The 12,758-nt window shown below is 57.3% G+C and overlaps 1 protein-coding gene across 1 annotated transcript in view; it reads left to right on the top strand.

The window, feature by feature from the left end:
• Positions 1-408: 408 nt before the first annotated feature.
• LOC116957033 (pre-mRNA-splicing factor ATP-dependent RNA helicase PRP16) overlaps positions 409-12,758 on the top strand; it is an 83,335-nt gene continuing 70,985 nt past the window's right edge. Inside the window, 5 exon segments of the mRNA XM_076055046.1 lie at positions 409-641; positions 2,282-2,452; positions 4,387-4,628; positions 5,522-5,721; positions 9,550-9,744. Of these exon segments, the coding sequence (XP_075911161.1) occupies positions 2,324-2,452; positions 4,387-4,628; positions 5,522-5,721; positions 9,550-9,744 (766 nt within the window). The 5' untranslated portion in view covers positions 409-641; positions 2,282-2,323.

Below are 12,758 nucleotides of genomic sequence, written 5' to 3'. Positions count from 1 at the left end.
GAATTACGAAACGCCTTCCACGTCTCGGCCAATCACAGCTCGAGCGGCCCGCCCCCGCCGCGGCCACCGTCCTCACTGCAGCCACGGCGGGGGACCGGAAGCCCCGTCCGCCATCTTGGTAAGGGAGGCGGAGGGGGGGGGGAGAGAGAAGGGAGGGGTGGGAGGAGGTGAGAGGGGGGTGTGGGCGGGAGAGGGGTTGCCAGGACGACCCCGCCCCCTCCGTGACGTCACGCGGAAGAATCCCTCCCCCTTACCAAGATGGGGTCTGGGTTGTGATTCGGCCGGCGACCGATGCGCTTGAGAAGTAGTCCCGGCCCCGCGCGGGCCTACGCACTTCACGGCGGAGGCGACTAGGCCGTGTAGATCCTCCTCACTCACCTCGTCTTGCTGCTCACTCACCTCACTCACCATTCACCTCGTCGTGCTGCTCACTCACCTCACCATTCACCTCGTCGTCTGCTCACTCACCTCACCATTCACCTCGTCTGCTCACTCACCTCACCACTCACCTCACCACTCACTCACCAGTCACCTCGTCGTCTGCTCACTCATTCACTCACCACTCACCTCGTCGTGCTGCTCACCTCACCACTCACCTCGTCGTGCTGCTCACCTCACCACTCACCACCTCGTTCGGCCGGGTGAGTAACAACCACAACAGTTGTGGTGAGGAGTGTGATGGTGAGTGCTGGTGAGGAGTGTGATGAGGGTGGTGAGGAGTGTGATGAGGAGAGTTTGGTGAGGAGTGTGGTGAGGAGTGTGTGGTGAGGAGTTTGGTGAGGAGCGTGGTGAGGAGGGATGGTGAGTGTGGTGAGGATTGTGATGAGGAGAGTGTGGTGAGGAGTGTGATGGTGAGTGTGGTGAGGAGAGTGTGGTGAGGAGAGTGTGGTGAGGAGTGTGATGGTGAGTGTGATGGTGAGGAGTGTGGTGAGGAGTGTAATGGTGAGTGTGATGAGGAGTGATGGTGAGGAGTGTGATGGTGAGTGTGATGGTGAGGAGTGTGGTGAGGAGTGTAATGGTGAGTGTGATGAGGAGTGATGGTGAGGAGTGTGATGGTGAGTGTGATGGTGAGGAGAGTGGTGAGGAGTGATGGTGAGTGTGGTGAGGAGTGTGGTGAGGAGTGTGATGGTGAGGAGTGTGATGGTGAGGAGTGTGATGGTGAGTGTGATGGTGAGTGTGATGGTGAGGAGAGTGTGGTGAGGAGTGTGATGGTGAGGAGTGTGATGGTGAGTGTGGTGAGGAGTGATGGTGAGTGTGGTGAGGAGTGTGGTGAGGAGTGTGGTGAGGAGTGTGGTGAGGAGAGTGTGGTGAGGAGTGTGATGGTGAGGAGTGTGATGGTGAGTGTGGTGAGGAGTGATGGTGAGTGTGGTGAGGAGTGTGATGGTGAGGAGTGTGATGGTGAGGAGTGTGATGGTGAGTGTGGTGGTGATTGTGATGAGAAGTGTGGTGAGGAGTGTGGTGAGGAGAGTGAGAGTGTGGTGAGGAGTGTGGTGAGGAGTGTGATGAGAGTGTGGTGAGGAGTGTCGTGAGGAGTGTGGTGAGTGGTGGTGAGTGAGTGAGTGAGCGGGTGAGTGAGTGAGTGACTAAGTGAGTGAGCGGGTGGGTGAGTGAGTGAGCGGGTGAGTGAGTGAATGAGTGAGTGGGTGAGTGAGTGAGCGGGTGAATGAGTGAGTGGGTGAGTGAGTGAATGGTGGTGAGTGAGTGAGTGACTGAGTGAGCGGGTGAGTGAGTGGTGGTGAGTGAGTGAGTGACTAAGTGAGTGAGCGGGTGGGTGAGTGAGTGAGCGGGTGAGTGAGTGAGTGGGTGAATGAGTGAGTGGGTGAGTGAGTGAGCTGGTGAGTGAGTGAGTGACTGAGTGAGCGGGTGAGTGAGTGGTGGTGAGTGAGTGAGTGACTAAGTGAGTGAGCGGGTGGGTGAGTGAGTGAGCGGGTGAGTGAGTGAGTGGGTGAATGAGTGAGTGGGTGAGTGAGTGAGCGGGTGAGTGACTGAGTGAGCGGGTGAGTGAGTGGGTGAGTGACTGAGTGGATGAGTGAGTGGGTGGTTGAGTGGGTGAGCGGGTGAGTGAGTGACTGAGTGGGTGAGTGAGTGGGTGAGTGAGTGGGTGGGTGAGTGGGTGGATGAGTGAGTGAGCGGGTGAGTGAGTGAGTGACTGAGTGGGTGAGTGAGTGGGTGGGTGAGTGGGTGAGTGAGTGGGTGACTGAGTGGGTGAGCGAGTGAGTGAGCGGGCGAGTGGCACGGCTGGGGAAGAGACGGAGCTGATCAGGTTTCTGTGTGGCGGCAGGTGGAGGAGGTGGAGCAGGAGGAGGTGGAGTAGGAGGAGGTGATGGAGGAGGATGATGATGAGGTGGTGGTGGAGGCGTCTCTGCACCGCCTGGAAGGGTCGAGCGGCTCTCTCCCGGGGGGTTTGGTGATCCGCAAGAAGAGCGCTGCTACAGAGCCCCACGTCTTCAAGGTAAGCGCTGCTCACCGTGACTCGCTCACCACCACCGCTCACCACCACCGCTCACCACCACCACTACCACCGCTCACCACCACCACTACCACCGCTCACCACCACCGCTCACCACCACCTTTCACCACCACCACCACTCACCACCACCACTCGCCACGACCACTACCACCGCTCACCACCACCACCACTCACCACCACCACCGCTCACCACTCACCACTCGCCACTCGCTCACCACCACCACTCACCACCGCCACTCACCACTGCCACTGCCACTCGCCACGACCACTACCACCGCTCACCACCACCACTCACCACCACCACTCACCACCACTCACCACTACCACCACTCACCACCACCACTACCACCACTCACCATCACTCACCACCACCACTCACTCCTCACCACAACATAAATCCCTCTTTTGATGGTGAGGAGAGAGTGTGGACTAATCTCCATCTGTTCCATCTCACTCCAGAGGGTGTGGACTAATCTCCATCTGTTCCATCTCACTCACTTCTACAGCAGAGTGTGTGGACTAATCTCCATCTATTCCATCTCACTCCTACAGCTGAGTGTGTGGACTAATCTCCATCTGTTCCATCTCACTCCCTCCTACAACAGAGGGTGTGGACTAATCTCCATCTGTTCCATCTCACTCCCTCCTACAGCAGAGAGAGTGGACTAATCTCCATCTGTTCCATCTCCTCCCTCCTACAGCAGAGTGTGTGGACTAATCTCCATCTGTTCCATCTCACTCCCTCCTACAGCAGAGAGAGTGGACTAATCTCCATCTGTTCCATCTCACTCCCTCCTACAACAGAGTGTGTGGACTAATCTCCATCTGTTCCATCTCACTCCCTCCTACTGCAGAGGGTGTGGACTAATCTCCATCTGTTCCATCTCACTCCCTTCTACAGCAGAGAGTGTGGACTAATCTCCATCTGTTCCATCTCACTCCCTCCTACAGCAGAGTGTGTGGACTAATCTCCATCTGTTCCATCTCACTCACTTCTACAGCAGAGTGTGTGGACTAATCTCCATCTGTTCCATCTCACTCCTACAGCTGAGTGTGTGGACTAATCTCCATCTGTTCCATCTCACTCCCTCCTACAGCAGAGTGTGTGGACTAATCTCCATCTGTTCCATCTCACTCCCTCCTACAGCAGAGAGAGTGGACTAATCTCCATCTGTTCCATCTCACTCCCTCCTACAACAGAGTGTGTGGACTAATCTCCATCTGTTCCATCTCACTCCCTCCTACAGCAGAGAGTGTGGACTAATCTCCATCTGTTCCATCTCACTCCCTCCTACAGCCGAGTGTGTGGACTAATCTCCATCTGTTCCATCTCACTCCCTCCTACAGCAGAGAGTGTGGACTAATCTCCATCTGTTCCATCTCACTCCCTCCTACAGCAGAGTGTGTGGACTAATCTCCATCTGTTCCATCTCACTCCCTCCTACAGCAGAGAGTGTGGACTAATCTCCATCTGTTCCATCTCACTCCCTCCTACAGCAGAGTGTGTGGACTAATCTCCATCTGTTCCATCTCACTCCAGAGAGTGTGGACTAATCTCCATCTGTTCCATCTCACGCCAGAGAGTGTGGACTAATCTCCATCTGTTCCATCTCACTCCCTCCTACAGCAGAGTGCGTGGACTAATCTCCATCTGTTCCATCTCACTCCCTCCTACAGCAGAGTGTGTGGACTAATCTCCATCTGTTCCATCTCACTCCAGAGAGTGTGGACTAATCTCCATCTGTTCCATCTCATGCCAGAGAGTGTAGACTAATCTCCATCTGTTCCATCTCACTCCAGAGAGTGTGGACTAATCTCCATCTGTTCCATCTCACTCCAGAGTGCGTGGACTAATCTCCATCTGTTCCATCTCACTCCAGAGAGTGTGGACTGATCTCCATCTGTTCCATCTGCAGGTACCGGCACCGCGATGCAGCCTCTTGGGCCTCGACCGGCTCGCCGCTCTGAAGCGTCAGCAGCGCGAGGAGGAGGAGGAGGAGGAGAGGGAGGAGGAGGAGGAGGAGCGGAGTGGGAGACTCATCATGGAAGCACGCGGGGAGGGGAGAGGGGAACATGGCGGTGGTGGTGACGGCGGTGGCGGTGGTGGCGGTGGTGGCGGTGGTGGCGGTGGTGGCGGTGCCACTCGTCGAGCAGAGAGGTGAGTGGGAGGAGGTGGAGGAGGAGGAGGTGGAGGAGGTGGAGGTGGTGGTGGTGGTGGAGGTGGTGGTGATGGAGCTGTAGGTGGTGGCGGTGGTTTGTGGCAGTGGGAGTAGTAGTAGTGGTGGAGGTAATGGTGGTGGCGGTGGTGGCTGTGGCTGTGACCGCTGCATGTGTGTGCGTGCGTGTGTGTGTGTGTGCGTGTGTGCGTGCGTGTGTGCATGTGTGTGCGTGTGTGTGTGCGCGTGTGCATGCGTGTGCGTGTGTGTGCGTGTACGTGTGTGTGTGCGTGCGTGTGTGTGCGTGTGTGTGTGCGTGTGTGTGCGTGTGTGTGTGTGTGCGTGCGTGTGTGTGCGTGTGCTTGTGTGTGCGTGTGCTTGTGCGTGTGTGTGTGCGTGTGTGTGTGTGCGTGTGCTTGTGTGTGCGTGTGCTTGCGTGTGTGTGTGTGCGTGCGTGTGTGCGCGCGTGTGTGTGTGCGTGTGCTTGTGCGTGTGTGTGTGTGTGCGCGTGCGTGTGTGTGCGTGTGTGTGCGTGTGTGCGTGTGTGTGTGTGTGCGTGCGTGTGTGTGTGTGTGTGTGCGTGTGTGCGTGTGTGTGTGTGCGTGCGTGTGTGTGTGTGTGCCTGCTTGTGCGTGCCTGTGTGCGTGCGTGTGTGCGCGCGTGTGTGTGTGCGTGTGCTTGTGCGTGTGTGTGCGTGTGTGTGTGCGTGTGTGTGTGTGCGCGTGTGTGTGTGTGTGTGTGCTTGTGCGTGTGTGTGCGTGTGTGTGTGCGTGTGTGTGTGTGCGCGTGTGTGTGTGCGTGTGTGTGTGTGCGCGTGTGTGTGTGTGTGTGCGTGTGTGTGTGTGTGTGTGTGCGTGTGTGTGTGTGCGTGTGTGTGTGTGTGTGTGTGCGTCAGGACGTACCGCGGTGTGCGTGTGGAGACGCCGTCTCACACCGGCGGCGTCAGCTCCGAGTTCCGCGAGAGGCGTCGCCAGCGGGACCGGCGGCGCCAGCACGGGGTGAAGGCGGCCACCGCCACCTCGTCCACCTCGTCCACCTCGTCCACCTCGTCCACCTCGTCAGCGGCAGCGACGTCAACCTCGTCAAGTCGAGCAGGTGAAGCGACGAGTAGAGGCCGGCCGACATTCGGTTTCGGCCGAAACTGACATTGACTTTTTTCAGAATCTTAACGCTAGCGCTACTCTGCCTATCGGCCGGTCAGTCGGCGCTGTGCAATCCTTTACGATAGGCTGCACACACACACACACACACGTACACACACACAACAACAACCGCCATTCGCGGTGACGTCACCGCGACGCTTGTGCCAGGCCATGTGCACCTTGAGGCCACGTGGAGTGTCGAACGCCCGCTGGCAGGAGGTCACGGGGCAGACCCAGCAGGTGCCACGGGTCGACTGACTGAGATGACTGGCTGGTGCACCACCTGTGCCCCCTACTGTGCCAACCTGCTGTGCTTTAGCCACCCGGCGCTCCGCTCGCTGTTGTGAGCGTCGCTGCTCCGCCCTCCGTTGTTGTTGGAGGGCGACTGCCTCCAACTGCCCAGTAGCATCCTTCACGAGCCTCCTCCACAGAGGCCGATCTTGACACCGCTGGTACCAGTCATCGGCAAGTCCACTCAGCTCCACGTCCTCCTGTACCACATCACTCCATCTCTTCTCTAGCCCGTGCTGCGCCGGCCGAACAAAAGCTGTTTCGGCATGCGGTGGCTGGGCATGCGGGCTACATGACCCAGCCACCGATGGGACCTTGCCCAGATCTTTCAAGGATTTGTGAGCTCCTCACACAATCCAGCCTGTTTAAACCCAGGATGGATCGTAGGCAGGCCAGCCTAAATGTTTCTAACCAGCGAAGATGTTCCATTAATGGTGTCCACGTTTCACAAGCGTAGAGAAGGGAGGGAATGACCGTGGCCGAGAAGACCTGAAGCTTAGTGCGGAGCGACAGACCAGGTAGCTTCCACACAGCGTTACGCAACCGATGAAAAGATATTGCTGCTCGACTGATTCAGAGTGAGACCTCTGCTCTTCAACTGGAGCAGGTCATAAGCACACTGCCCAGGTATGGGAAACTTTCCACTCTCTCCACAACTGCCCCATCACCGATTGGGAGTTGTGGGGGTGGAGTGTCTGATGGTACAAAATACCCAGGCAGGTGCTTAGTTTTGGTGGGGCTGATGGTAAGTCCCCCACCTCTTAGTGGCACGCTCCAGTCTCAGCAGCAGCATCTCCAACACCTCCTCTGAATGAGCAGCTATTACCAAATCATTGGCATACATAGCGTGGTTGAGCAATAGGGAGCCATCCCTTGACCGCACCCGGGCATCGACCAGCCTCCCATTATATCTGTACCAAATGTAGATTCCCCCGGTACACCTATTGAATGCTTCACGAACTACATGGTCAAAATAGATGTTAAATAATGTGGAAGCCAGAGGACATCCCTGTCGCACCCCAAGGTGTACAGGGAATGGTTCTGACTCCCGGCCACGTAGTTTTACCCGGGCCCGCTCACCATCATGAAGGGCCTTAATGATGGCGAGCAGAGGGTCAGGGACTCCCAAAGCACGTAGAACAACCCAGAGCCCAGGCCTACTGATGGTCTCATAGGCCTTGACTAGGTCAATAAAGCAGAGATGTAGGTCTTGTTGGAATTCCCTACACCTTTGCTGTAGCAGACGGACAGAAAATATGGCATCTGTGCAGGACCGCTCTTTCCTGAAACCGCATTGGGGCTCCGCAAGCCTCTCCTCAGCGTGCCTGGCAAGGCGATGTTGAGTAATCCTTGCCAGGACCTTTCCCGGCACACTGAGGAGTGAGATGCCCCTGTAGTTGTTACAGTCTGTGCGATCCCCCTTCTTAAAGAGGAGGACCACCAGGGCATCCTTCCAATCCTGCGGAACCCGTCCAGTGGTCCAGACTGTTGTTATAATGTCATATAGGGCAGTCTGTGCACAAACGCCACCCTCCCTCAGAATTTCGGTTGGGAGATCATCTCTGCCCGGTGCCTTTCCTGGTCTGAGACTCCGGATCGCCTTCAATACTTCCTCAACAGATGGCACCTCAGCCAGCCACTCACAGGGGGTGACTTCTTCCAATATTTGAGGCATCGCAGCCTCAGCAGGGTCATCCCCACTTTGTCCCATGATGTTTTCCGGGCTGAGGGATTTCCCCTCCCCCAGGACCTCACAGAAATGCTCAGCAAATCTGCAAACCTGTTCCTGGGGGTCGGAGATTGGATCACCGTTTTTTCCCCTAATGATGGTAATAGGTGTGGCGCTGCAGGTTACTTTTTTGATGGCATTAAATAGAGATTTGTGATCGCGGGCCACTGAGGCAGACTCCATCTCCTCAGAAACCCGTGACCACCACCCATCCTTGCAGCGCCTCACGGCTCTCTGAACCTCCGAGCGAAGGTTGCGGTAAGCCTCCTCATTCTCTGACGTGGGATTCTGTAGCCGATGACAGTGGGCCTGTCGCTTTTTATCAACCATCCTGAACACCTCCTCTGTCAGCCAGGGTCTCTGGGGAGGTCTGGACCGTGTACCCAAAGCAGCCATTGCAGCTGCATGAGTCACAGTCCTAAACCTCGCCCATTTACCCTCGACATCAGGAGGAGTGCGGGACGATGCCAACTCCAGCCGCAAGCGATGACGAAATTCTCGCTTGCAACTTTCATCAGATAACTGAGACCAGGCCACTTTAGGTTAGAATGGGGTCCTGGGTGTACACCCACCACCGGAGTGGAAGAATGGCAGGCGCATCTTACAGATGACTAGTCGATGGTCAGAGGGCAGATCAGCTCCACGGTAGGTCCTGGTGTCAAGGACTAGGGCTCGCATCCGCTGGTCCGTCACTATGTAGTCCAGCAGATGTTCTTGCTTGGACCCAGCATGCATCCATGATGTTGTTAGGATGCGCCGATGCCGGAACAGTGTGTTGGTAATTACAAGCCCATGGACTGCACAAAAATCTAGCAGCCTCCTACCGTTGTTATTGAGCTGATCTGGCCCATGCCCTCCAATCACTCCAGACCAGGTGCCAGCATCATGACCAACTCGGGCATTGAAATCATCCAACAAGATGACTCTATCCCGAGGGGCCACTTTAGCCAGCACCTGTGACAGGTCATAGAAGGCATCTGACTCATCGGCTTTGCCTGCATCACTCCAAGGATGTTCGTCTTCGGTGGGGGCATAAGTAACCACGACCACCACTCCTCGCCTCCGGTTGATGGGAAGGCGAGCCCAAAGTAGCCTGGGGCTTACAGCTTCCCACACCTCACCGCCACGCTCCCACACCCCCTTCATTCTTTTGTTCAAAAGAAGAGCCACACCCTGTTGTTTGGCAGTCTCCTGCCCCGAGTAGAGGACTGTCTACCCCTCATGGTGGTAGGAGCCAGAACCGGTCCACAGGACTTCCTGAATGCCACAGAGATCCAGGCGGTACCGGTCCAGCTCCCGACAGAGGAGTGGCAGCCTCTCCTCCGCAGTGAGCGTTCGAACATTACACGTGGCCAACTCGTAGTGGCTTTTCGTTGTTTCTGGAGGAGCCCTGAGGGTAGAGATTCAATCTCCTGGCTCCGCCAATTGGGGTTTGGCCAGGAGACGTCGTAGACGCCTGTCTCCCCGGGGCCTCCGGCACAAGCTTATTAGTTAGATATTTCAGTCGTAGTTTAGTGGTAATTAATTGAAGGTGGAGGGGTTACCAGCCCCTCGCACCCGTCCAGAGCCCCCGTTTAGCCTCTGTGGTGGACACATACGCCATGAGGGGAGGAGCCAATCGGAATTGGCCCTCCCCCCACAGCACTGTCCACGACAGAGTTGCCCGTCCGGCACCGGACGGGTGAGCGTGGTGGTGAGCGTATTGGTGAGTATCCTCACCTCTCTGTCCCCGTCACCCCACGCTCCCGCTGTGTGTCGCAGGGTCATCTGGCGAGCGTTACCGAGATCGTGGTGAGCGTGGTGGTGAGCGTGGTGGTGAGCGTGGGAGTGAGCGTGGTGGTGAGCGGGGTGGTGAGCGTGGGAGTGAGCGTGGGAGTGAGCGTGGGAAGTGGTCGGAACGCAGCCGTCGCTCGGAGACTCGGGAGGAACCACTCACCCCTCGGCAGAGACCGAAAGGTGAGCTCACCACTCCTCACCCACTCGCTCACCACTCCTCACCCACTCGCTCCTCACCCACACACTCCTCACCAACTCGCTCCTCACCCACACGCTCACTCACCCACACACTCACTCACCCACTCGCTCCTCACCCACACGCTCACTCACCCACCCACTCCTCACCCACACACTCCTCACCCGCACACTCCTCACCCACACACTCCTCACCCACTCGCTCCTCACCCACTCACTCCTCACCCTCACACTCACTCGCCCACACGCTCCTCACCCACACACTCCTCACCCACACACTCACTCACCCACTCCTCACCCACACACTCACTCACCCACTCGCTCCTCACCCACACGCTCCTCACCCACACGCGCACTCACCCACTCACTCACTCACCCACACACTCCTCACCCACACACTCCTCACCCACACACTCACCCACACACTCACTCACCCACACACTCCCCACCCACACACTCACTCACCCACAGACTCCTCACCCACACACTCCCCACCCACACACTCACTCACCCACACGCTCCTCACCCATACGCTCACTCACCCACACACTCACTCACCCACACACTCCTCACCCACACACTCCTCACCCACACACTCCCCACCCACACACTCACTCACCCACACACTCACTCACCCACACGCTCCTCACCCATACGCTCACTCACCCACACACTCCTCACCCACACACTCCTCACCCACTCCTCACCCACACGCTCACTCACCCACTCACTCCTCACCCACACACTCACTCACCCACACACTCCTCACCCACACACTCCTCACCCACACACTCCTCACCCACTCGCTCCTCACCCACACACTCACTCACCCACACACTCCTCACCCACACACTCCTCACCCACTCGCTCCTCACCCACTCACTCCTCACCCTCACACTCACTCGCCCACACACTCCTCACCCACACACTCCTCACCCACACACTCCCCACCCACACGCTCACTCACCCACACATTCCTCACCCACTCACTCCTCACCCACACGCTCACTCACCCACACGCTCACTCACCCACACACTCACTCACCCACTCGCTCCTCACCCACACGCTCACTCACCCACACACTCCTCACCCACTCCTCACCCACACACTCACTCACCCACTCCTCACCCACACGCTCACTCACCCACTCCTCACCCACACACTCCCCACCCACACGCTCACTCACCCACACATTCCTCACCCACTCACTCCTCACCCACACGCTCCTCACCCACACACTCCTCACCCACACACTCCTCACCCACTCCTCACCCACACACTCCTCACCCACACACTCACTCGCCCACACACTCCTCACCCACTCCCCACTCACCCACACTCACTCACCCACTCACTTCTCACCCACACACTCCTCACCCACACACTCCCCACCCACACGCTCACTCACCCACACATTCCTCACCCACTCACTCCTCACCCACTCGCTCCTCACCCACACACTCCTCACCCACACATTCCTCACCCACGCACTCCTCACCCACACGCTCACTCACCCACACGCTCACTCACCCACACACTCACTCACCCACTCGCTCCTCACCCACACGCTCACTCACCCACACACTCACTCACCCACTCCTCACCCACACACTCCCCACCCACACGCTCACTCACCCACACATTCCTCACCCACTCACTCCTCACCCACACGCTCCTCACCCACACGCTCCTCACCCACACACTCCTCACCCACACACTCACTCACCCACTCCTCACCCACTCACTCCTCACCCACACACTCACTCACCCACACACTCCTCACCCACACACTCCTCACCCACACACTCCTCACCCACACACTCCTCACCCACACGCTCACTCACCCACTCGCTCCTCACCCACACACTCCTCACCCACACACTCACTCACCCACACACTCACTCACCCACACGCTCCTCACCCACTCACTCCTCACCCACTCACTCCTCACCCACTCGCTCACTCACCCACACACTCCTCACCCACTCACTCATCACCCACTCACTCCCCACCCACACGCTCACTCACCCACACACTCACTCACCCACACACTCCTCACCCACACGCTCCTCACCCACACACTCACCCACACGCTCCTCACCCACACACTCACTCACCCACACGCTCCTCACACACTCACTCACCCCCACACTCCTCACCCACACACTCACTCACCCACTCCTCACCCACACACTCCTCACCCGCACACTCCTCACCCACACACTCCTCACCCACTCGCTCCTCACCCACTCACTCCTCACACTCACTCGCCCACACGCTCCTCACCCACACGCTCCTCACCCACACACTCACTCACCCACTCCTCACCCACACACTCACTCACCCACTCGCTCCTCACCCACACACTCCTCACTCACCCACTCCTCACCCACTCACTCCTCACCCACACACTCCTCACCCACACACTCCTCACCCACACACTCCTCACTCACCCACTCCTCACCCACTCGCTCCTCACCCACACACTACTCACTCACCCACTCCTCACCCACTCACTCCTCACTCACCCACTCTTCACCCACTCACTCCTCACCCACACACTCCTCACCCACACACTCCTCACCCACTCGCTCCTCACCCACTCACTCACTCACCCACACACTCCTCACCCACTCACTCCTCACTCACCCACTCTTCACCCACTCACTCCTCACCCACACACTCCTCACCCACACACTCCTCACCCACTCGCTCCTCACCCACACACTCACTCACCCACACGCTCCTCACCCACCTACCACCTCAGCCATGTTGATGATGATGTTGATCATATTGTTGATGTTGTGGATGTTTTGATGTAGTGGATGTTATTTATGTTGATGTTGTTGACATTGTTGATGTTGTTTATGTTGCTGACATTGACGTTATTTATGTTGATTTAAAGCTTTCGTGACTGCAGTAATTCATATTCTTAGTTTTTTCGGTAAAGTCACGTTGAAGAGAAACAACAAAATAACAAAATATATATAAAACAATA

The sequence above is a fragment of the Petromyzon marinus genome, chromosome 69 (assembly GCF_048934315.1).
Source record: "Petromyzon marinus isolate PM22_M1 ecotype Great Lakes invasive population chromosome 69, UKy_Petmar_22M1.pri1.0, whole genome shotgun sequence".
In the NCBI taxonomy this organism is placed as follows: Eukaryota; Metazoa; Chordata; class Hyperoartia; order Petromyzontiformes; family Petromyzontidae; genus Petromyzon; species Petromyzon marinus.
Note: the sequence above shows the minus strand (reverse complement) of the source record. Positions and strands in the feature narration are given on the sequence as shown.